Source organism: Pipistrellus hanaki (genome assembly GCF_964339955.1).
Source record: "Pipistrellus hanaki genome assembly, chromosome: X".
NCBI classification, from domain to species: Eukaryota; Metazoa; Chordata; class Mammalia; order Chiroptera; family Vespertilionidae; genus Pipistrellus; species Pipistrellus hanaki.
In genome coordinates this window covers 25,095,750-25,120,940 of record NC_140524.1, presented here as the reverse complement: position 1 = coordinate 25,120,940, position 25,191 = coordinate 25,095,750, and the positions used below count along the sequence as shown (strand labels likewise).

At 37.6% G+C, this 25,191-nt stretch overlaps 1 protein-coding gene across 3 annotated transcripts; it reads right to left on the bottom strand.

Annotated features, from left to right (window-relative positions):
- Nucleotides 1–3,061: 3,061 nt before the first annotated feature.
- RAP2C (RAP2C, member of RAS oncogene family) lies at nucleotides 3,062–19,554 on the bottom strand. Of its 3 annotated transcripts, none has more exons than XM_084870335.1 (4): nucleotides 19,459–19,554; nucleotides 17,124–17,859; nucleotides 14,377–14,689; nucleotides 3,062–5,587 (listed from the first exon to the last, which is right to left on the bottom strand). In XM_084870335.1, exons 2-3 carry the CDS (start codon nucleotides 17,394–17,396, stop codon nucleotides 14,411–14,413), a joined length of 552 nt encoding a protein of 183 aa, XP_084726461.1. In that variant the 5' UTR covers nucleotides 17,397–17,859; nucleotides 19,459–19,554; the 3' UTR covers nucleotides 3,062–5,587; nucleotides 14,377–14,410. The 3 variants fall into 3 exon arrangements, with proteins under 3 accessions (XP_084726461.1, XP_084726460.1, XP_084726459.1); XM_084870334.1 differs by lacking the exon at nucleotides 19,459–19,554 and adding an exon at nucleotides 18,201–18,478; XM_084870333.1 differs by lacking the exon at nucleotides 19,459–19,554 and adding an exon at nucleotides 17,984–18,189.
- Nucleotides 19,555–25,191: the final 5,637 nt, after the last annotated feature.

Genomic DNA, 25,191 nt, shown 5'->3' with positions numbered 1-25,191 from the left:
AAACAAGTACTTCTATTATAAGCAAACAGAAAGCCAAGCAAACAAGGGGCAACCCACTCCCCTCAAAAAACAAAACAAAAAAAACCAACAAACTTAGTGCTGCAAAGGATGAAGTAAGATGGGGGAGAAAAGGTCTTTATCATGTTACCTAACTACTAGAAATGAAAATGAACAGTTGGAAATGTTTGAATTAGAATTCTCTGAAGAGTGAACACCCATTTGCCACACTGATTGTGATATAATTAAAAAAAACATATTTAAACACCTATACTACACTGAAAGTAAGCACTGTGTATGAAGAGAGGACTTAGGCAAAGCTCTGCATTCAAGTTCACAGTCTATGGGGGAAAACTCATGAATTATAATAGCAGGACCACTGTGTTTGAGAATACGGAATCTTGGGCAGGTATAGATAGTAATGCTTATAAGCACAGACGTAGGTCACTGCTGACAAAGAATGTCTCTGGGATCAGCTGTGCTTCCAGATCTCCATTCAAATATGATACGTTAAGGTAGCAAAAGGGTGCAGCTGAGCTCTGCAATAGATTCAGGATACAGCTGCTAAATCTAGCTACAGTTTTTTTGGCACTAACTGGGCTGGATTCTTCCTAGTGGCCAAAGGCTGCCAAATCCTGATTTAAGACAATTGCCTTTCCAAAGAAAAATAGTTATAATGAAAATAGCTTATGTCTTATACAAACTCTATAACAAATATATTACTTTTAAATAAGATCCACAGTATTGTCACATATGGACTATCATTGTGATTTAAGTGATTTCTTACTTCTTGTTTCCATGAGTTTTGTAATTTTAACAGCACCTATCTGACTATACCCAATGATGAATTGTTTTATAACTTGTCTGAAAGAACTTTTGACAACATTTTAATTGTGTGACCTTGCCTTTATGATCTGAAGTCATAACTTTCCTGAGCCTTGGTTTCATCAATAACAAAACGGAAAATGAAGTCAGATAGCAGAAAGGTTTAAATGATAGATATATTTGCAAGCAGTAGCCTATTTGGAAAATGGTCCCTTTTCTCAGCAAAAAGTCTTACAACCTTGGATCTTGAACCCAAGCTGCTATATCCTGGAGGAGTGTAAAGACTAAATGAATCTTCTCCCTGGATAAGAATAACAGGAAGAGGGTAGAGAAGGGAAAGAAATAAAGGTCACCTGGCTGTGACAGAGTACCCTACTGATATTCAACACTGATTTGGCTCATCATGGTAGTATCCCTTAGCTCTTACCCTACTCCAGTGTTTCCCAAAGTGTGGTACACATACCCCCAGGGGTACAGGAAGAGTCTGGTGGGGGTACGCATTGCACCGGAGTTTGGTGGGGATATGCACTGCACCGTGCTTAGCTGCGCCTAATTCTACGTTCTCATGAGTACGAGGGGTACTCAGCGTTACGAAAATTACACAAGGGGTACACATATGTCAAAAGTTTGGGAAACATTGCCCTACTCCATCCTCTCACCCCCTCTCTGTTATTCACTTGGTTAAAAATGTTAACTTTACTCAGGGACCATTGAGAAAGAGATGAGCACATAACATTGTAAGAACCTGATAAGAGGGGCACAATAGGCATACAAATCTGACTCAGTCTTAAAGCTAACCCTACCTCTTAATTGAACCTGGACTCAGTTGTCCTATTGCCCTCAAGATTAAGGAATGAACAAAAAGGGGGTAATTATAACAGAGTGGAATGCCCGGCCTATGTGACTCCATCTGTTCATCTCTGAGTTGTTCCCATGGCCTTCAGGCTTCTGCTCAATCTTGCATATAAATATGCTAATCATTAGAGGAATTCTGCTTGCTTCAGTTTTACAAAACCAGCTCCTTAACCAGAAGGTGCATCTCCTGAGAAGTACAAAAATAATGATTATTTATCAAAGATTTGCAGGAATCCTGTGTCAAATCTTTCTTGGATCCTGATGGCAGCCAGATGTCTATTGTCAATCACCTCTTGCCCCTCCCATTTCCCCTTCCCTTGACATAAAAGAGGTGTGAACATTGTACTTCCTTAAAATGGATTTGAGGCACCACAAGTTCTCCCATCTTCTTGGGTGGCACATTCTCAATCAATAAATCTCTCCTTACTCCCACTCCACCAAAAAAAAAAAAATGTTAACATTTTGCTGAATGAAGGTATACTACTCCTTCAGTGGAAAAGGGAGAGGGCCCTGAAATCATGAGTGCCCATGTCATTGTAGAAAAGGGTTTAATACTTCAAGGACAGCATCTAGTAAAGTATACATGGGGTAATGGACACAGACAGTAGGAGGGTGAGGGATTGTGTTGGGAGGTGGGAGAGGCCAGGGAGTAATCAATAGGGGAAAAAAAAATGAAACATATGTAATACTTTAAACAATAAAGAATTTAAATTTATATAAAAAAAAAAGTATACATGGGGGTGTTTGGTGCCCAACTAAGGACCAGTAATCAATGGCAATATAAGATATTTTCTATGTATCATAACACAGGTATATAAGCATGAACGTTTTTACAAAAAGATTAATCCATTTCATATACATTCAGATAGACAGAATTGTCCAACTTTTTAAAAAAGATTGAGTTTAAAAAACCTAGAGGTTAAAACATCTATTCAGTTCAGCAATTTAAAATCATTGAGTTATGGCAGTGCATTATTAAACTTCTCACTGGATAAAACAAAATGATAATTAAAATAATTGATTAAGCATTTCAAATTTGATAATATTGTTTAATACCATCTGAAATTACCTAATACTTGGACAATTCCTAGCCAACAGATGTATGGGGTCACTTCGTATGTATTATTCTTTTACCCATTTTTTATAATTTCTAATTTATTTGTTATTCAATTGATTAAACACACATTTCAAGATATATAACAATTTCCCCCACATATGCCAGAATAGTGACTAAGGACACAAGTGAACATTTAACTTGTTTAAACATGTACTGTAATACTCATTATCATTTTCATAAAAAGTAATGTTTTTCAGTTATGAGAGATTTATAAACTAGCAAATCTAGAATAAGTAGCAATACAGCAAATAATTCAAGAAATCAACCTCAGTAATACATATGTCTATTTTATTAAAAAAGTTACAAACAGGTGGACTGCAGGGTCGTCTTACAAAATGACAAGAATGAAATCTATTGGAAAAATTTTACTTTTACAAATCTTTATAGGTCATTGTTCAATGTTTGTACTTGTTATTTGAGATTTTTAGCTTTTATTGATAAAGTTACAGTACATTAGATCCATAATAGGCTACATGATTTTATTTGCAGAGCCCTACTGCAGTGATTTGAACAACTCCTAAACAGATGCCATAGTAAAGACAAGACATATATTGCATTTAATATTAATTTATTTTCCTAATAAGCAACTTGACATGCAATCTATTAAGGAAGCTAAAATAACTTTTGGTCCCTTTTCTTAAAATGTGCTGGAGAAACCACCTTTAAATCACTTTCCCCTGATTCCTGTGATCCTAAGTGAATTCAAGTTAAATTTCCTGCTGAGGTTAGTGACAGAGAGAGATAGGGAGGGAGGGAGGGAGAAAGGGAGGAGTCAGAGGGAGAAAGAGGGGAAATGAAAAAAAACTATCCATAGGAAAGAAACTGTATAAAAAAAATCTATCTGCAGAAAATTTAAATCATCATGAATTATTTGATTCCTTTAGATTTCACAAAGCTAATAAAGATGAACCACAATCACTTAACCAACTTTGAGTGTTTGGTTTTAAGTTTGGTATTAAAGTGCAAACTTAAATTAGGTATTCATTTCAAGCAGTTAATAAATAAGAAACAATGTTTTGCCTCTACCCTTATAATCTCAGGATAGATAAAATTTAAAACTTAAGATCAAGGGTTCACTTTGAGGGAATTTGATCAGGAATCAAATGCAACACGATTTAAAAAAAGGAAATCAAAGTTTAATCAATTTCTATGCAATAATTAATGGCCATGCTGACCAATAAATCACATGAATGTAGATATCACTTTATTTGAACGTCACACACAATATAAATTTAAAATTGCCACACCCTTCAATAAACCATCACTGCATATATCAGACCTTTCCTTGACAAAGTTATTGAGCTATTATTATAGATGAAAAGTATAGTTTTGGTTTTTTTAATTTTGTTTTATTTAGAAGCATGTTCAAATGACTAAAGCTGGGCTCCTAAAATCAAGAACTTTGGTGCAGTAGGTGAGCTGCAGTTATTAACTTCTGCAAATTAAATGCACACAACTAAATCAAATAAAAAACCCAAAACCAAAATACTGTCAAACTTACAAAATGTTAAATTCATTGCTAGAAAAAGCATTTATCATGATGTTAAAACTGAACCAAAAGATTATACCTTATAAATTTCCTTTCTTTCTGTTTCTATATCTGTGTTATTGATAAAATGTTCAAGTATTCAGACACAATGTGCTGATTAGGTAAACAACATGGAAGGCAATGGCTATTAGAAGCACATTTGAAAGAAAAAAAAAAAAAAAAAAAAAAAGCCCAGAGACTTGGCGCTATCCTCCTGATACACAGATTTTCGTCTCTACTACGAACATGCTTCTTTAAAATAACTAAAAAGCAATTGTGATAGTGCAAGAAAACTTTAACAATATTGCTTTAAACTATTATTTGGAAAGACAAATATTAAGAACTAGAAAAGTGTATATGATTTTACTTGAATTCAATTTTACATGTGCAGAAGTCTATTAGATGTCAATTACAAGCCTGATAGGCAAAGCTGAGCTATCTCTGTTTAGATATACAATTAATTTACCATGGATACAATATCCCTTTTCAAAGGCATTGCTAAGTAGGTCATAACTAAATTTAGATCTTAACAGAAAGGAAAATGTTACTGCTGCAATTTGATGCTGTAAATGAGATTAACACATGTGAAAACCTAATGGAATCAAATATTAACTCTTCAGCTAAATGCTCTACAGTCAATTTCAAATACCAATTGTGACTTTCAGAACATGTTAACTACAAAAATACATTACAAACTGCACTTGAAGAAAAGGGATATTTCATCCATTCAGGTGAAAACGTGATATTGTTTTTTTTACAACACTGCCACACGTAAACAAAGTCTCAAAGTATTAACCAACCATTTAAAGGAGAAAAATTTTACAAATAGGATGAAGCACTGGTACGAGGTAATATACAGAAGTAACCATTTGTTTAAGGCTCAATTTTTTTTCTCCATTATAACTTTCTTTTAAAAGGCATTGAGTAGGTAATACTGAGTTTGAGTATTTAATAAATACAAGTTGAGAAACTGATTAAAGAAATCAATTAAAATATTAAAAATTAATTCTTGCATATTAGCCATCAATACGAACTTAGAAAGCTACAAAAGGACTGATTGGTAAAGAATAGATTTTAAACATATGGTAAACGTGCTAAGCATTTCTATTTAAGGTCAATGGATCTTGAAGCCAAAGACCTTATGCACTTAATTAGATGTATGGCAACATGCTGTAATAGAGACAGGTTTACCAAGGCTCAGTTCTGCAACCCAGGTTGTAAAGTTCTCCAAAGCAGCATCTGTGCAAATTTCCTCTGAGTTTTATCTGCAATTGAGATAAAAATGTCATAAAAATATAGTAACATAGATTACCATTTAAAATGAGAACAATGACAACAGAGCTATTTACATATGGAAGTGGTATCAGAATAACTATCTCAAGGTCAAATTGTACTGTGTTCACCATCAGTTTAAGTAAAAAAGTAATTTTCCATGGTCCATAAAAGTCAATAAAAAGTAGAAACACTATAATGATGTATTGAATATAATATACTGCACATATGTAACTACCCTAGTTTATTTTTTAAATACTATTATATTTCATGGTTGTATTATACATCATACAATATAAAAATGCTCTTACTGGTTTAAAAGATCTTGCAGTATAAAAGTGGCACATGTTATTTCTACTTTGAATTTGATATGTTTATTTTTAATGGAAAATGGTATTAGAATTAAATACTATTTATATGCTAAAATAAGTATGTGAACAAAACTTTCCCAAAATTTAGGAGTTTTGTTTTTTGAAAATTTAAAATACGAAAATGTAATACCATCAGGGTTTAGCTATTGAGCACCTACTAGATGCCCTGACTTGAGATATGCTGCTGACAGGAGTTAATAAATTCTACTCTGGTCTGTCCTTTTTGGGACATTCTCCCAACCATAGGAACTTCTATGATTGGGATATCTCAGTCTCTGCTCTTACTATTGTTAGACTTCTGCCCTTCTAATTAATATCAGAGAGCGCAGGTGTCTATTATTCAGGCACAATGTCCTGTAACTGTGCTGGGTCACTAAATAGCTTCTAGGAGAGTAGAATTACATTTATATCTAATGTAGAAAATTTTTTTAAAATATAAAAAAAAAGCCAGAAACAAATAGTAGAATAGCAACTATGAAAGACTGTCAAGTGAAACCAATTTATGGTAATCTAAGGGCTCTGCCAATGTTTATACATGCAGAATTTCAATATCATTTGACAGCTACATTTTTATTTGTATTCAAAGAACCTGAGAGAATTCTTTATTAGAAGCTATATCATAAAATAATTACTTTTAAAAAATGTCTCTCTGCTCATTACTGTTGCAATCCTGTCACCTAAACACATTAGGAAAATTAGGCAAAAGTTTGTCTCTAGAAATTATTATAAAAACATTTTTCCAATCAAATTAAAAAAAAATTTTGCATTAAAGGAAAGTGTTAATTAGAACACTGGTTATTTAAGTTTGGGCAAGTTCAGTTTCTTCATTATTAAAATAAGGGTAAAAATTCTTTCACCAGATGTTTAGTAAATATTATAAAGTAATATGTGAAATATAAGGCAGTTTTTCATTTCTCAACTGTTACAAATTTCTACAAGATCAGGATTATATCTTTGATACCCAGACTAAAGACCATTTCATTTTTTTTACGCTCATTTAAACGTTCATTCCTATTTGAACACAACAATATGTCATACATGCGATTCTCTGGGAAGTTATTTCCATAATTCACAGTAAACTTTCCTCAATTAATTTGTATTAGTAAGTTTGCTATAAATTTTAATCCACATTTTTCAAATTAAACAATTATAAAGATTTTGGATTTTTCAAATATGATTATGTCTCTGAAACAGTGAAAACTTGTATTATGTGATGATTTAATAATTCAGGCATTCTCTGAAATCAGATTGAGGAAACTGATTATTTCTAGCCAAAATAAACCTTAAGAATACAAACTAGCTTATTAACCATGATGTACATTAAATAAAATGTGAAATATGCATTATTTCCCACCCTCTAAAAACCTGGCTAACATTTGCTCCATCAATATTCCACAGGATGACAATACTCCAGTGAGCTTAAGAGACAGATAAATTCTGAGTCATACTTGACAATCTTAATAGGAGGCATACCTTTAAATAAACAGAGTAGTAATTACAGCTACTTTCAAGAGGGTAATACATTTTAAATCTATGGAGTAATAAATATTGAAGCAAAAACTTATATTAAGCGAAAAGGACAGTCTCAGATTAGCATTTCATAAGATGTAAAATATAAATGTTATTACTTCTCACTGTGACAGCAAAATTTTCACTGTACTTAAACCTCTCATTCATTTTTAAAAAACATTCTAGAAGCTTTATAGGCAGCTGGTCAAACTCATATTTTTTAATTCCCAAGATGCTGCAGACACATTGCAAAAGTATAACTTGCTTCTTGAAAGATAGAACACAAGTGATCCTCATCCTCACTCTCAAGTTTCCAGCAAGACACCCAACAAATCTTAACTCTGGAAGCCTCTGTTCAAACTCTTTAATAACAGTTTCCACTTTTTTCTAATTAGATTTTGTTATGGAAGAGCCAAAGAAAAATCCCGAACAACAGGTCAAACTTTTTGCCCAGGAAATTATGAAACAGGGTCTCATAAGTGGGATAAATTGGTACATGAGAGTACCAAACACAGGAATGAAAGAACAAAGACCATTATTTATGTCAGCATGAAGAAAAAGGGAGATTCTTGATTCAAGACTAGCACATCATTTTGCATGGCAGCAGAATGCCTGAGATTTTAACAAGGGCTCCTGAAAGGCTTAACAGTTTATGAGTGATTTTTTAGGTGAGCTGCACTTACCATTTCTACATATAATGGATTTGTTGGCATTATTTTTAGCAAATATAAATATGAAATCATAATTGATTTTAAGTTGTTGGTTCTTTTTTCATTTTAAACATATAATATTCTGGGGATTTAACAAAAAAAATTAAAACTAAATTACCCATCACATTTTTTACTCTGCATTTTCATATCCAATATAAATTTTTTTTTTAAATATATTTTATTGATTTTGTACAGAGAGGAAGGGAGAGATAGAGAGTTAGAAACATCGATGAGAGAGAGTCATCGATCAGCTGCCTCTTGCACACCCCCTACTGGGGATATGCCCGCAACCAAGGTACATGCCCTTGACCGGAATCGAACCCGGGACCCTTCAGTCCCCAAGCCGACGCTCTATCCATTGAGCCAAACCGGTCCCGGCTCCAATATAAATTTTGATTACATTGGCAAAACACTAGGCTGGAATTCTGTTGATAGAAGCTATATTTTTGTTAAATAATCTTGTTTCTCTATCCTCATTTGCATAATAAACTTAAGACTTATTGGGGGTGGTGTGGGAGGACTCTAATTAAAAGTGCTCACCAGTTACCCTTTAAACACAGAGAGCAAAAGCTGAACTATGAAACAGAATCCTTGAAAGAAAGTGGAACATTGCTTTAAGGAGAACATGCACTCCAACAGTTTATGTGAACCCAGGGTAGAAGGGGAGGGATAAGCAACTTTTCTTATGTCCTGATATAAAATAACATATCTTTAAGTTTAAATTATGACGAGTTCGATTCTGAGATCTCAGATAGTATGACCATGTCCACTGATAATAAGCAGTAGCAGTGTGAGCCCAATGATTTGATCCTAGCTGCTAACTGTGAATTAGACCAGGTAGGGAGGGCACTGTTCCCTCAACTCTAAATTGCTTTTGCTGTATCCATTATTCCTAAGACTGTGATTAATCAAAAGAATTTGGGGGTATGCTTTTGATAGGATAAGTTTTTCTTAATGATATTATCTTCTGGATTTTATAATTATACTGAGAAAAAAATCCCACGAGGGGAATCTTTCCTGTAGTATGGCTAGAATACTTCCTGGGTGGCAATTCTCCAACTCCATGATGCAATTTTTCTTAATTCTACTGGCGGTTCATTCTAAGCCACAGAGGTAATGAAGTAAAACTGAATGGCTCCCATGCATTTCATTCTGCAATAAAAGCCTAATCTTGAGGTTAAAGGAAGCAATTAAAGAGGGAACAGATATTTTAAAGAAAAGAGTCATTCTAATCACCAAACACTTTAACACCCAAAGCAGGTCTAACTAAGCACCTATTCACTCTGAACAGTCACAAACCATGAACCTTGTAGGGGTTAGTAAAGGTCTGAGAGAATTAGTAGGGCAGAAAGGAAAAGGCAACTCTGTGCCCCCCCTTCTACCCTAGGGCCATTGCAGGTCTTTATGGTACATATTACCAGTAAAGCATGCCTTCTCCTCCATTCAGAGCCACCATGCCACAGGCTCATTTTGAACTGGTGAGCATTTAAAATAAGCTACTTTCCCCACTCAAAGTGATGAGCAAAATAGGGCTGGGGAGGGAGGTATCTATCTAAACTGTAACTTCTGCAACAGAATTCCACCCCAGTGTTTTACTGGGATCTTTAATATTTAACTTTGATATGAAAATGCCAGCACTTTAAAATATACAATGTTATTTAATTTTCATTTTTTCTCCTCACAAATGCTAACTCCCCAGACTATCATATCTAAATAAAAGATGAAAAAAATAATAGAAACAATTGATTCCACACATTTATTTAAAAAATTAAAATACTAATCAATTCCAGTATTTAGAAATAGTAAGGCCAGCTAGACTAAAATGACATTAATAAATTGTTCAGCCTTTCAGGAGCTTTTGTTAACATCCCAGGCATTCTGCTGCCACGTGAAATGATGTGCTAGTCTTGAATTAAGAATCTCCCCTTTTCTTTGGGATGACATATATAATGAACTGAGGCTGACATAAATAATGATCTTTGTTCTTTCAGCTTGATTCCTGGCGTTTGGTACTCTTATGCACCATTTATCTCTTTGGGAGAACCCTTTCCATAATACATGGAGAAAATAAGATCAAATTTTGCAGGAGATCTTTAAGCTACACTGAGTGGCCAGATTATTATGATCTCTGAACGCATAATAATCTGGCCACTCAGTGTATATACTATATAATAAAAGGCTAATATGCAAATTGTCCCCTTGACCAGGAGTTCGACCAGCAGGCAGGCTAGCCAACTTGGCCCATGTCCCCACCCCCTGGCCAGACTGGCCAAACCCCACCCATACATGAATTCATGCACTGGGCCTCTAATACACACACACACACACACACACACACACACACACACTAAGTGGCCAGATTATTATGCATTCAGAGATCATAATAATCTGGCCACTCAGTGTTTAGCGAAGAACACATTTTTAATAACTTTTGTCAATATTGGACTGGGATATAGGAATCCTTGAAAACTAATCTTTTAAAAGAGTCTATTTGCCAAAAGGGTATTTACCATATTGTCACATTTAAGGGATAACTTTACTGCACTTTCCACCTTCCTTTCAGGAAATCAACAGAATATTTTAGGATATTATTGTACTTCTTTTTGGCATTCCCTTTGTTTGGAATCACCTCTAACCATTGCCGACCCACTCACACCCTACCTATTCTTTTCTTTAAAAAAATATTTATTGTTGCGAGTATTACAGATGTCTCCCCATTTCCCCTTCATTGCACCCCCTATTCTTTAAGGCCTGGCTCAAATGCTACTGCTCCCCCATTCATCTAAATCAGTGGTTCTTAGCCAGTGGGAATTTTTCTCCCCTAGGAGATATTTGCTCATGTCAGGAGATATTCCTGCTTGTCACAACTTGGGGGTGGGGGATGCTACTGCCATCTAATACAGGGATGCTGCTAAACATTCTACACCCACTGCAACAAAAATCCCTGAATGTTGAGAAACCAGCTCGAACTGGATGTCATCTCTCCTTTTCCTGGTCCCCCCAATACTGTAATTTAATTCTTTTATATCATTGAGATTCACAAAACACCCAACATTCTCAACAACAGTATAGATACCAAAACAGCCATCTATCAATTATTCACACCAACACAGAGGAGCTAGTAAAAGCTTCTCTGATGCAGTTGGTAAAAGTGAAACAGGCCACAACACTGACCTGGGTTTCTATTACAATGCTGCTGCCCAGTAAAAGAGGTCCGTCAGTGCACTTGATGGCAGGCTCCTTGGGTCAGTAAGGAAACCAGCCATGAAAGCACTACTTAAAGAATCTGGCTCTGAATCCAAACTTACACTAAGATTACTGCCAGTGGGAGGTTGAAAGGTGAGGAAACAATCCTGAAAGCCATGCAGATAACAGGTGTTGGGCAAGAGAGTGGTGACCCAAACTGAAAGGTGGTAAGAAATAAATGTGAGGAATTATCAGAAGCAATTCATAGAGCACTGATTTTTCCCTTTTAACCATCATGTACTTCTGACTTAACTCAAGTCTTACTATTTCTAACGTGGACAAGGTACTCTTCTTAATATTAAGGATAGCATTTCTCAAATCACCTTTACTTGTCAAAGTTGGATATTCAATCCAGATTTGGGACAGTTTCATGACTCAAGCTACAGGATTGCGAATTTTTTTAGGTAAATACTGAGCAAGAAGTACAACCACAAATTTTCTAGACCTCAGATTACAGATTTCAATACACATCAGTTCAATCTTATTTGACGGAATATTAAAAATTACATATAATGTGCTGTTCTAAAAGATCTTGATCATGGATTCCCTTTAATATTTTCAGAAATTCAGCTGGTTAGATGTTTTATTTTGTGGTTCACTCTTTCAACAGTGTATTCTGCTTACAAAAGTGAAAACCAAACAAAAAACTACACAGGCAACTTGAGCCATTATTAAAAAATGAGCAATTATTAGTATCATATTTTCTGATTTTTAGTATATTAGTTAACAAAATATGTAAACAGACTTGGTTTGAAATATAAAAAAGATATTTAATCATTCCTGTAGGTAACCAAATGAATTAAAAGTAATTTGGTCGCAAAAGTTACAAAATAAAATAAATTCAGGATACCTACTTGGGTTCCCTCCCTGCTAAAGGGAGTCTATTTATCTCTCAATACACTTCGCTTTCACTTAAAAACTAATAATAAACTAAAATAAACTCAGTAATAATCCACAATAAGACTTAAAAATCGCTTTAGAAATTGCCCACTTGCTGATTTGACGGAGACCAATTTTATTCTGTTTACTTTCTATAGCTGTCTGTAATAATGGTAGAAAGAAAATTGGGAATATTTTTGAGAACTGGTTGATTTTTTTTTTTAATGATAAAACTAAAACATGTACGCTTTTGTCATTTGCCCAGTTAAAAGCGTCAGGAAGAGAAATAGAACATACTGGTGAAGATATAATCACTATACAGAACTTGTTCAAACTTGAAGCTGGCTTATAGTTTAAGATGAGAGATTATAGAAACAAGAACATGAGTCTCAATCACCTATATACGCTTGTTACTGCCTCAAAAGACTATACTGTAAGTGCAATACTATCAGCAAAACATGCTGGACTACAGTCTGAACAGTAATTTTATATAGGTATAAGAAAATAAATGAGTTTCCATCAAATTCTGGTATGCTGGAAAGTTGATGAGTGAAATCATTTTGAATAAAACACTGTTGTCATCCTTCCTTTTCAAAGATGATACTACCTGACAGGAGCTCTTGTCTGAAAAGATGAGTAAGGGGCCATTAGTTAATCTTTTGTCCAGGGAGTACATGAAGCCAGACCTCTGATTAGAAATCATCATTGCAATATGAAACGCCTGTTGCCATTTGTAGCATTGCCTTCTAGACTTGAGGTCAGTCTTGGCTCAAAATAATCAGTTCCATTCCTAATGTTGTCGGGCTAGTCTGGCATTTGCTGTGATTTCTCAGGCATCCAGACTATTGGTTGTTTTATCACATTATCTAAATGTTACTAAGTGAGTTTATTTGCCCATTTTTTATGTCTAGATTTAAAAATCATGATATGAATAAATAATCTAATTTTAAATGCTCAGTAAGTATTATACATTGAGTGGCCAGATTGTCATGATCTCTGAACGCATAATAATCTGGCCACTCAGTGTATATACTATATAATAAAAGGCTAATATGCAAATTGTCCCCTTGACCAGGAGTTCGACCAGCAGGCAGGCCAGCCAACTTGGCCCATGTCCCCTCCCCCTGGCCAGACTGGCCAAACCCCACCCATACATGAATTCATGCACTGGGCCTCTAATACACACACACACACACACACACACACACACACACACACACAATGAGTGGCCAGATTATTATGCATTCAGAGATCATAATAATCTGGCCACTCAGTGTACATCAACTTTTCCAAGAACTCATTCATTTGAAAAAATTTTAAGTCATTATTTAACTCAATGAAGTTTCAAGGTTTTGTTATTATTCTGTTTGTTATTCATTAAAATTAATAAGAACATTCACTAGGCTTAGAATGTTACTTCTAAATTAGATGTGTTACTTCTAACACATCGCAGATGATTGTGCCAGATTCTCATTTGAACTATATATTCATGATGAAGTCAAGGTACACTGTGCCACTATAATTTGTTATTATCAGAACTGACTTAAGTCGCTTGAGTGCCAGGTACAGAAGATGAACTTGATTAAGTAATCATTCTGTTAAATCAAGCATTTGGGTGATTAGTAAATTGATGATTTCAATTATAGCAGCTCTCTAGTCAAGCATAGAAAAGTATAGAGAACAAAACTAATCATCTTCTAAAATTATTACCGGATGCTCTCTTGTGGATTTTGGATGCTAAATCACCAAAACACTGAAAAGGTGTATTATCCTTTAATTCACTCCACCCCATAGGAATGCTATCAATCAAGCAGAAAGAGAACAGTACCTCACTTGAAAAAAATAAATCTTCTGATGGCAGTACAAGTAATTTCTTACCTTTGTTTCCCTTATCTGTATTTTTCAGGCATTCAGCATTGAATGTTGACTATTTTGTGCAAAGGGAAATGTTACTTTAAAAATAAAGAAATTGAAGGTAGCACAATGTGTTTCAATGTTAACCGGCTTTGTTATATATGATCAAAAACAAAACACTCTCTGGTTCATAAGATTCCATCAATGACTAACCTGCTCGGTATGGCCATGATTGAGGTTATCTTTTTTACTGGACAACACAAGTTGTACAACACTGGTCTTGCTTCTCGGGCAGGGATGAATAGTTCATTTGCCTGACGATCTCAGCAAAAAGTTCATCCACCATTGATTTACTTTTTGCCGATGTCTCCATGAAAGGACAGCCCCATTCTTGAGCCAGAGCTCTGCCTTCTGAAGACATAACCTCTCTTTCTGGTTCCAGATCCACTTTATTTCCTACTAGGATTAGCGGGACTTTTTCATATCTCTTCACTCTGACAATCTGATCTCTCATTGGCTTTATATCCTATTCAAACAATCACAAAAAGAAAAAAAAATTATGCCGTTTGCATAACCAAAACAGAAGTATTGCTATCTCCTAAGAGCTCACACCTTGGCAAGTAAAGAAAGCTAAATCCAAAATAAAACCACACACCCAAATAGAGAAAATGTCATTTTCTACAGTAAAGTTGGAACTTGATTATTTCCACAGACTCTACCTGCTGGATTTCTGTCAAGAACATAAAATGTAGGTTACACACTAACTTTAGGATTCACTTAATCACTTCTTTGCCACAGTTTGTACTGATTTAAAAAGTTCCCAAATATGATGAATCCATTCATACATAAAGGTGTTTGCCCATCTCCTTAAACCTGCCAGCTTGTCATCACTCCTCCTAACACTTGATATCCTAGCACAGGATTGTAGCATCTATGCATTCCTAGCCATTTAGTAAGAGCACTTGAGAGAAAAGTGTTTAAGGTGGAAAAACACTGTGTTATGCCTAGAAGAAAGTTAAAAATAGATTCCTGCACTTATAGGTTTCATTTTAAATTTAATGGTATATTTTTATCTCAGTAAAATTAAATACTTTAAAATATGTTAAATATAATGGAAACTATTGTAACAATGAGCAGCTCCTGGGATGGACAGGCAGGTGAGAGTGTGGGTGAAAAAAAGTCACACTTTTCTTTGCCTATATTTGGGTTTACAACTTGAATTTCCCCCCAAGTGTATTTTTTTTTCTAAGTAGTTACAACTAATCACAAAAGATAAGAGCTTTAGCAATTCTCCAATAGCATCAACTTGGAGGGGAGGTATTGATTAAAGACAATATCATAGATTTTATACTAACATTACACTTTTTTATTTTTCATAACTTAAAAGTTTTAACTTAAATATAAATATGTGATTAATTTAAATAGTTACAGTAAATAGAATTTTCACAGGTAGGATGAAGAAAAAAAGAAGGGGCTGTGAAATTTTACAAAAAACATAGTTATTTGATATTTGCAACAATTTTATATGATCACTTATCAATTCAATCTCCTAAGTTAAATTTCTTTTCCCCTGCATCTTCATGGAAACTCAAGTTCAGCTGAGAATCCAATTTTATGGCATTTGGGTTTAAAAGCGTTTAAGTCTCTGTTGAAATAATGGCAGATTTTTCACTCCGTATTTATGGCTATACCAGAAGTAGATATAATTGAAATCTTATGAAAAACCCTTCAAAAGATTTCCAGCCTCAAGGAGTCAGCTAATAAAATAACAAATTTCCCAAGATCATTCAGAAAGAAAATGCCTGCCAAATAGCACCTTTAGTACTTCTGGGGGGAAATGCTGTTATGATATTCTTGCTTTGGAACTTAAGCCTACATAAGATGAACCTGAGTTTGGTCAATATAACTTTTATTCATTCACCCAGAATTATTATCTTTAAAAGAAAAAAATCCTTAAGTGCTATATCTGGTTACTGAAAAAGTTCGCTATAGTACTTTAAAATACTAAGAAAAGTGGAATTAGCACATTGCCTTGACTAAACTACTTAATGTCTCTTAAGTAAGGAGCTTTAACTGAATACCATTAAATGTAGAAAAATATCAATTTCCTAAATCAATGGAGGTCAATATAATGGGTCAATAGGAGGTTATTTTCAAGGAATAAATAGCAACATTTATTGCATCTCTTAAAATAATGTTAAACCTTCGGTCTGGCTCCTAATGGAGGACAGGACAGATTTTCCGAGGAAACTGGACCATCTCCAGTTTGGCCACCCAGGCGGGATTATAAATCTGCATTTGTTCAACGTTCCCAGATCCCTGTACTTTTGATAAATATAGTCAGTGTTATCAGAAACACTTTGGATAACTGGAGAAAAGGAGCTTTCTACATTTGCAATTAGTAATTTTCCCTTTACATGCCCCAAGTAAGTAAGTAAAATGCCTAGAAGGCAGGTCTCAAGTTTGTCTTGCAGCACTAAGATTTATGAAGCTGGCTGAGAAACTTGGGTGAGCCCAGAGAAGGGGTGGGGGAAAGCAATCACAAAGCAATTACATATGCAACAGATATTAGGTTCCAAATAATTTTCCTTCCAAGATGATGTATTTACCCGAGATTATTTGCTAACGTTTTGTTGAGTATACTAATCAATACTTGTTGAACTGAACAATCAACTTCATAAAGTTACATTCCAAACTAAATAAACACGGAATGACATTTCTTTTTCACTTTTCTTTGGCTTAAAAAAAAAGTTTAAAATATTTGTTGACAGTTGTTATTTTACTCCTCTCTATGGAAACAACCCAATACTTTTTCACACCAGGGGTAACCTCAAGAATGCGCCATGTCTAACTTTCAGAAGCAAAACATAGTCATTAGCGCGAGGCTCGCGCAAACCAGAAGTAAAAAAGCAGGCTCACCACACCCCCTCGGAACAAATGACAAAACTTCGCTCGGTTACCTGAAAAGACTGTTGATTCACGAGACTGTACACCAGGATGAAACCTTGACCGTTTTTGATGTAGAGATCTCTCATGGAGGCAAACTGCTCGGTCCCTGCGGTGTCCAGGATCTCCAGCACCGACGGCGACGAGTCCACTTCGATCTCTTTGCGGTAGAAATCTTCAATGGTGGGGTCATATTTCTCAATGAAAGTCCCGGTGACAAACTGCACAGTCAGGGCAGATTTGCCAACCCCTCCGCTCCCTAACACCACCACCTTGTATTCCCTCATGAGTCTCCCCTAAACCCACTCGCCCACGAGGGAGGAGAAAGAGCGCCCCGCTAGCTGCGGCGCGGCCGGGGAGGCGGAAGATGGGCGGAAATCTGCGATCTGGGGAGGAGAGAGCCGAGGAGCGGAGGGCCCCGACGGGGAAAGAAGAGGAAGTTAAAGGCGGGGGGAGGGGAAAGAGCAAGAGCGAAGTGTCTGGGAGGGTGGGGAGGAGATGGTAAACAGGGGGCGTGGGGAGTAGAAACGCGCCCCTCGAGGCCAGGGCTGGGGGCTGCAGATCGGGCGCCCCAGGGGCAGGCGGGTGCCGGAGGAGTCCGCAGCCACCGGCTGCCCCCACCCCTCCCCCGCCCTTCACACAAAGGGGCCCGGGGACCCCGCTTCCTGCTCTCGGGCCTGCGGGCTCTCTGCTCCCTTCGCTGCCGCGGGGCGGGTCTCAGGGCCGCGGCTCCCGCGGGCGTTGTCCGGCCTGGGATGGGAGAAAGGGGTGCGCGTTACCCGCCTGGCCTCCCCGCCCCAAACCAGCAGCCTCCCCAGCACCCCCTATCCCCTCCGGACCGGCTGTCTCGGCCAACGCAGCCTTCGCCGCTTACCCCACTGTCTGCACCCGCCTGGCCGCCCGGGAGGCTCTAGGAAGCCAAGGCCATGGCTACGGGCCGGCCCCTCCGGATCGCCGCCGCCCGGCGCTGCCGTTCGCAGGGGGGAGGGGGGCGGGTGCCGTCCCGGAGGCAACGGCCCGCAGAGACTCCGGGCAAACCCACCTCTTTTTTTTTCCTCCCCCACCCCCCACCCCCCACCCCCGGCACACACCCGGAAGGGTTTCCCTGTCACACGAGCTCGAGGTGCCCCAGTTCCCCAAGTCGGGGCAGGATCACTTCCGGTGGGGAAAGTCCCACCTCTCCAGAGCGAGGCCCCTGGCGCTCCGGCCGCGCCCTGCCGAGCCAGACGGCTGGGGAGTGTTTGTGGGCCGCGCCGTGGCCTTGGCCTTGGCCAAGGGCCTCTCCGAGGACCTCCGGCGCCCTTGCTTTCCGCGCCAGCCCGCAGCTGCTGCCGATCCTGCTGCTGCTGCTGCCAGTCCCACCCCAAAGCCATGGAAGCCCCTCCTCGTCTCAGCTGCCCTCAGCTCCGCCTGAGTACTTGCTGAGCTCGCTGGCCTGCACCGGACAGCCAATAATTACCTAACGACCGGAGAACGCCAAATATCCCTGGGCTAGAAGTGGCGAGGGAAATAAAACAGCCAAGAAAGTTTACTCTCTTTGCTGGTATCTCTTTCAAATGATAGTTTGTTTCTAAGAAATGCATGCAGATGACCCCCAGACTTCTGATTCCCTGTGTGGTGTGTTTGACTTAGCTGAGCCTGACAAATAATTAAATACACAGTACTTTTTAATTAAACACACAGTACTTTTCTCCTCTGACAAATCTGACTTGGCTGTACCAGCAACTGCCAAAATCACTCCTCTTTCTTGTCACCAGGCTCAGAAAGCAAAAGGAATGCAAATAGACTTCACAGGTACTCCAACTCAGCTTTGCTTTTCTTTGATTCGAACAGCTACACAGCAGGAAAGGTAAACACTATTCAGGGAAGATTTGATTGGAAGTTGTTTATTCCTGCAGATTAGCAACTTTGATTCTTTCATTATCTGCATGCACAGCAATTTGTATGGCTGGGTTTCCCTCGTTCAAGTTTTTAACAGCCATCCTTCACAGTCATTGAAATTCCAAAGGGAAGGTCTCTGGTGTTAAACACTAACTTTCTATTTTTAGATAAAATTGGTGCTTCTTACTATTTGTAAACTTTGTGTCAGATCCACGGGCCCAGAAAGCTAGGTTATATTTTAGGAATGTCACTCCCTCTTTGATTCTGGCACGCACCCAGAAACCTGTGAGACTTCATGGCCACTCCTGTTAAATTGACTCCAACTTCCTTGCCTGCAAGCCCTAATGGTCAGAATGCATACATAAAAATATTACCTAATTCAAATTTTTAGATAACAGAAAACAAGCAAATCACAGTAGTGTAAAGAAGTTCTGTGTCTCTCCCTGAGTATTCCCCAAAGTCACTTACAGTATCCAAAGGACAGTTTAGTTCAATTTCTCTTCAGCCTAGGGCTGGTGCAATCAGTCCAGTGAAGTCCTCAGTTCTGGTTCCAGCTGGCCCGGGTCTCTCCTGATATCTGAGACACTGCCCTCTGCTGGAAGAGGTTTGGCCTTATGAGTTTCCCCATAGGTCACTGCTCCTTCCACATGTGCTGTTGCCTGATTTGGAGCTCTGCTGCCCATCTCCTTGTGGAGCTGTCTCCAGACTGTCTGGTGGAATCCACAGCGCTGCACCAGCCCTGCTTGTAACTGAGTCTAGAAATTCCTCTTCTGATCCAGCAATCAGCGTTGAGCAGTCTGGCAACTTACTGCACTGTTACTAACCTGCCAGAACAGGCTTTTTTTTTTTTTTTTTTTTTTTTTTTTTTGGTCATCCCACCTGTTGGCAACTGTAATAGCTCTGACTGTGTTGGCCAGAGTGTTTTTGAGAGAGTTCTTTGTTTCTCCACGCAGTAAAACATACTCTTCCTCTCAGGACAGAGTCCCACTAGGTTTCTCTCAGCAACTACAGGGTTGATAAATGTCATGCTCAGTCTGAAGATCCTTCTAAACTTTCTTAAGAGGGGAGGGGTGGATTCATTACAACAGCATAAGGGAAAGCAAACAACTGAAAGTAATTTAAATGTCCTCCAATAGATGATCAAAAGTAATGTGTGTGTGTGTGTGTGTGTGTGTGTGTGTGTTCACATTCACAAATTGGGAAACCATGCAGCTGTTAAAAAAGAGAAGTGCCAATAGTCCTAAGCACCAAAAGGTTGTCACTTCAGTTCCTGATCAGGACATATAGGCATATAACTGTGTTATAGGTTAGATTCCCCAGTTTGGGGCATGTAGAGAAGGCAACTGATGGATGTTTCTCTCTCTCTCTCTCTCTCTCTCTCTCTCTCTCTCTCTCTCTCTCTTTCATTTTATCTCTTCCCTGTCCTTCCCTCTCTCCCCCCTTTCCTCTATCTAATAAGGCTGAAAAAAGCAAACTAATGAACAAATATATAACTGATCCCATTCATGTAAAATATGTATGAGTGTGTGCAATATATAGTTCTATAGCCATTAAAATCTGAAACAGTCATTAATTATTGGTGAGGGTATTATGAAATGATTTATATTCTTTCACATTATTTTAAGTTTTAAACAATAATCAGGTATTACTGAGAAAGGGGAATAATATATATTTTTATAATATATTTTTAAGGAGAAACAGAAGAAAGTTGTTCAAAAAAACCCCAATATCCTGACAATTTAGGGGTCAGTGCACAGGTCTACCCAATTTAAACTAACTCCTTCCCTATGTTTCTCCTGCCCTCCTCAAATATCTCTATACTTAAAGTATTTTCACATACATTGTCTCATTACATTCCACTTGTTCACCAGTTTAATTTGTTAGGCAAATAAGAGCGTAAAGACCAATTAGAAGAGTACTGCTTGGCAATTGAAAGCCAAGGTCTCTGAACTAAGGCGGACAGGTATTTAAATAGCAGCTCCCCCACTTCCTAGCTGTGAGGACCACAAGCAAGTGATTTCACCCCATCCGAGCCTCTAACTCCTCATCTGTCAAAAGGAGCTAATCATTCAATGTGAGAATATAAGGAAATATTATATATAAAATGTTTAGCATAGCCTCTTGCTCATTATAAACCTTTAATAAATGGTTTTTAAAAACTTTAATAACATGTTATTTGTAAAAAAAAAAAAATCAGTAGACATAGAGAGGCAAACAAAACTCAAAAAGCTATAGTAGCTCCATGCTTGGAAGTGTGGCTCAGTTGGTGTATAGTTCTAGGCACCAAAAGGTTGTCACTTCAGTTCCTGATCAGGGCACATAACCGTGTTATAGGTTATCTATTTGTCATTATAAAAATTATTCTTTGAAAAAAAAAGTAAGGTGTGATCCCACTAACCAAAGGAAATCACCATTATATTTCAGTGCCTTTCACAAAATTTTACTCTGAGAGTGAAAATATGTTTTTCAATGAGAATGGGGTCATACAGTTTTGCAAGCTGCAGCTTTCGCTTTCAGAAATTTCATGCCTGCACAGAGTATTAAACATACTTATAGCCTGAGTATGCCTTCTTCCACATAGCTTTAGCTTTCCTACAACTCCAATTAACATTCATTCACATTCAACCCCGCCCATCTGGAATCTTCATTCAACCAATGGGATTTCATGGCAAGGTCTGCTTACCACAGAGGCCACTGCTCCCCAAGCCTGGTCAAGCAAACATTCCTAGAGAGACACAAGGCTCTCATTTTCTAGATGTGTCAGCTGAAAGAGTTAGTTCTTTGGAACGCAGTGAGCTACTATTGATAAATAGAGTGTATCTAAAACAGGTCTGAACTCCTTAATCATTTTTCCTCTCCATTTCATCTGTAATTTCAAAGATAGGAAAGCATTTTGTAATCTATGAAGTACCACTAAATTTAAGGGATCAGTATTAATTACTATATTTTGTTGTTATTTCTGTATGTTTATTGGCAATTTACAATAAATCTGTTGTATAACCATACTCTTAATTTATGGGCATCTGAATTACCTGGAAATGTTGTTAAAATACAGATGACTAGGCCCTGCCCCCCAGAATTCCTGATTCTGAGGCAGGGCCAAAAATTCACATTTTTAAGTTTCCAGATAACACTGCTGCTGGTCCAGGGACACCACTGTAAGCACCACTGTTATAAAAAAAAAAAAAAAAAAAAAAAAAAAAAAAAAAAAAGTGGTAGGGCTTTATATTTGGATCTTCCCTGCTTAATATTCATTACTTTATCAACTCACTCAATCATTTATTCAGTACCCATTGACCGACTTTCTACTCCAGGCCAAGCGCTTTGCTAGATAGGGGAATGGAAAGATGGATGAGACACAGTGCCCGAAGAAGTTCATGGCCTTTTGAGGAACGCAGACAATTAAATCAATATTTATGTTACAGTGTGGCAAGTTTCATGATAGAAATATGGCCAGGGTGCTCTGGCAGACTCAGGAAGGGCACCAGAGAAGGTTTTTTGCAAGAGGCGATTGAGTTGTAGGCGAGGAGGCCAGAGGGGTTAGTAGAGGCTAGAACTAGGTAAAGAAAAGCCTGGAGTCCTAAACTCCAGGGGCTTGACCTTTCCCTTGAAGGCTGTAGGAAGTCAGAGAAGGTGGTTTTACAAAGGTGGGACACTACTGTACTGAGCAAAAATAGATTTGGTAGCCCTAACCGGTTTGGCTTAGTGGGTAGAGCATCGGCCTGTGGACTGAAAGGTCCCAGGTTGGATTCCGGTCAAGGGCATACACCTTGGTTGAGGGAACATACCCATTAGGGAGTGTGCAGGAGGCAGCTGATCAATGTTTCTCTCTCATCGATGTTTCTAACTCTATCCCTCTCCCTCTCATTCTCTCTTCCTCTCTGTAAAAAATCAATACACTTTTTTAAAAAGTAGATTTGGCATCCAGGCCCAGGTTTGAATACTGGCTGTGATACTTGCATAACCTGGGCAAGTTACTTAACCTTCTCTGAGACTCCCATTCCTCATATATAAAGGGAAAATTAACATCTACCTTATTAAAGTGTTTTGAAGATTAAGTAAGAGAAAGTACCTAAATGCCTGGAATATGGCAGGTATATAACAAATGGTGATTATTATCAGGTTTGAACTTTACAAAGCTAAAGACATGGATTATTTCAGATTGAAACTACCAGGCTAGTTCAAATATCAAGGCCGTATTTTATATTATGGCAACTTGAATGATTTTATGGTATGATGATGATTATTTATTGGTACAGACTAAATGCCAGGAATTTTGCAATGTGATTTATAATCATTTCACTGTATTCTTGCAATAACCTTAGACTTAAGTGTTATTATTATCATTCCCACTTTTGCAATGATGGGATTAAGGCTCCAAGAAGTTAAATAATAATCTGGCCACTCAGTGTACACCCAGAAGTTGGAAGTTATTATTAGCATCCCCACTTACAAAAGTGGGGATGATAATAATAACACTTAAGTCTAAGGTTATTGCAAGAATACCACATATACCACATCACACAGTTTTTCAGTGGCAGAGCTTGAATTCCAATTCAGGTTAGTCTAACCCTAGAGTCTACACTGTATTACCTCCTTGTTCCTTAGAAAGCAATTTATTTCTTTGGACTGTAGAACAGTGAGTGGATGTTAAGGCAATGTTAAAGAATGTGAGCTTTATTCTCCTATTTCTCTAACCTTGAGCAAAGCTGATTGTTCCTACTGATTTCATACTTCCTCTGAAAACATGTCCCCATGACCTGCCAGGAGCCATCGACTAGGGGTCTGTGGGACCTGCTACTGATGCTCAAGTTGTCACTGTTACCTTCTAAAATATCCTGGAGCATTTACAATAGAGAGCCTCCTTCTCTTGATACAGGGACCATATTGAACTTCAAGGGAGGAGGCAAAGGGTAAGCCTAATTATTTTTAATACCATTTTGTAAATAGCAGCTATTACTTATTGGGTACTTGCTATGTGTCCGAAATTTTATGATACACTTTAATTCTCACAGCGACCCCATAGCAAGTACTATTGTCACCATCCCTAGTGTAGATATCAGGAAACAGAGGCTCTGGGAGGTTAAGAAACTTACCTAAGAATACACAGCCAACAGAGGCAGATTAAAAGTAGAGAACTGGTATATTCATTTTTGCAAACCTTATATTTTTAATTTTTTGCTTTGCTTCTGTAGCTATAACATTTCCAAATGCAAATGTAATTCTATTAGATGCTTCTACTGCCTATGTGATTTAGTTACTACACAATAGTTCAAACCAGGTTTTAAATTATATGTATGTAAATAATGCCTGTTTCCTCAAAATTATTGCATACTGTAAGGAGTTATTCTTTGGCTACTGTCAAAAAGACAAGAAATAAATGTTGTTGAGGTTGTGGAGAAAAGGAAACCTTTGTGCACTGTTGGTGGGAATGTGAGTTGTTATAGCCACTATGGGGAAAACACTATGGAGGTTCCTCAGGAGATGAAAAATAGAACTACCACCTAATTCAGCAATCCAACTTCTGGGTATACACTGAGTGGCCAGATTATTATACATTCAGAGATCATAATAATCTAGGCACTCAGTGTATCCCAAAGGAAATGGAATCACTATTTTGAAAAGATATCTGCACTCCCATCTTTGGTATAGCATTATTCACAAAAGCCAAGATGTGGAAATAACCAAAGTGTGGACAGATGAATGGATGAAGATTTTATATATACCTATTATACACGCGCGCGCACACACACACACACACACACACACACACACACACACATATATATATATATATATATATATATATATATATATATATATATATATATATATTTGAGGCCCAAATGAATTAAGATTCATACAAGAATGGGCCTTCCTTCTCCTGGCTGCTGGCACTGCATTCGCTTTGGCTGAAGCCAACTTTCAGCCCTCACTCTGGCCCAGAGACACCTTTCCACCTTCCCACACTGCCCAGAGGCCCAGAGAAGCTGGGATGGTGAGGAAAGCCTGCATCATTGCCAAGGCCCAAGAGTCCCACCCCTGGCTTCTTGGTGCATGCATATTCAAATTAACATGCCATCTTTGTTGGGTTAATTTGCATACTCACTATTGATTGGCTGGTGGGCATCATGAAGGTATGGTCAATTTGCATCTTTCTCTTTTATTAGAGTAGATAATATCCTATCTAATAAAGAGGCA

Coding starts and splice junctions, on each gene's coding strand:
- RAP2C (XM_084870335.1), bottom strand. CDS start 17,396: ATGAGGGAATACAAGGTGGTGGTGTTAGGGAGCGGAGGGGTTGGCAAA. Junction 14,690..17,123: donor TGAATCAACAGTCTTTTCAG/GTAACCGAGCGA, acceptor TTGTTTGAATAG/GATATAAAGCCAATGAGAGA.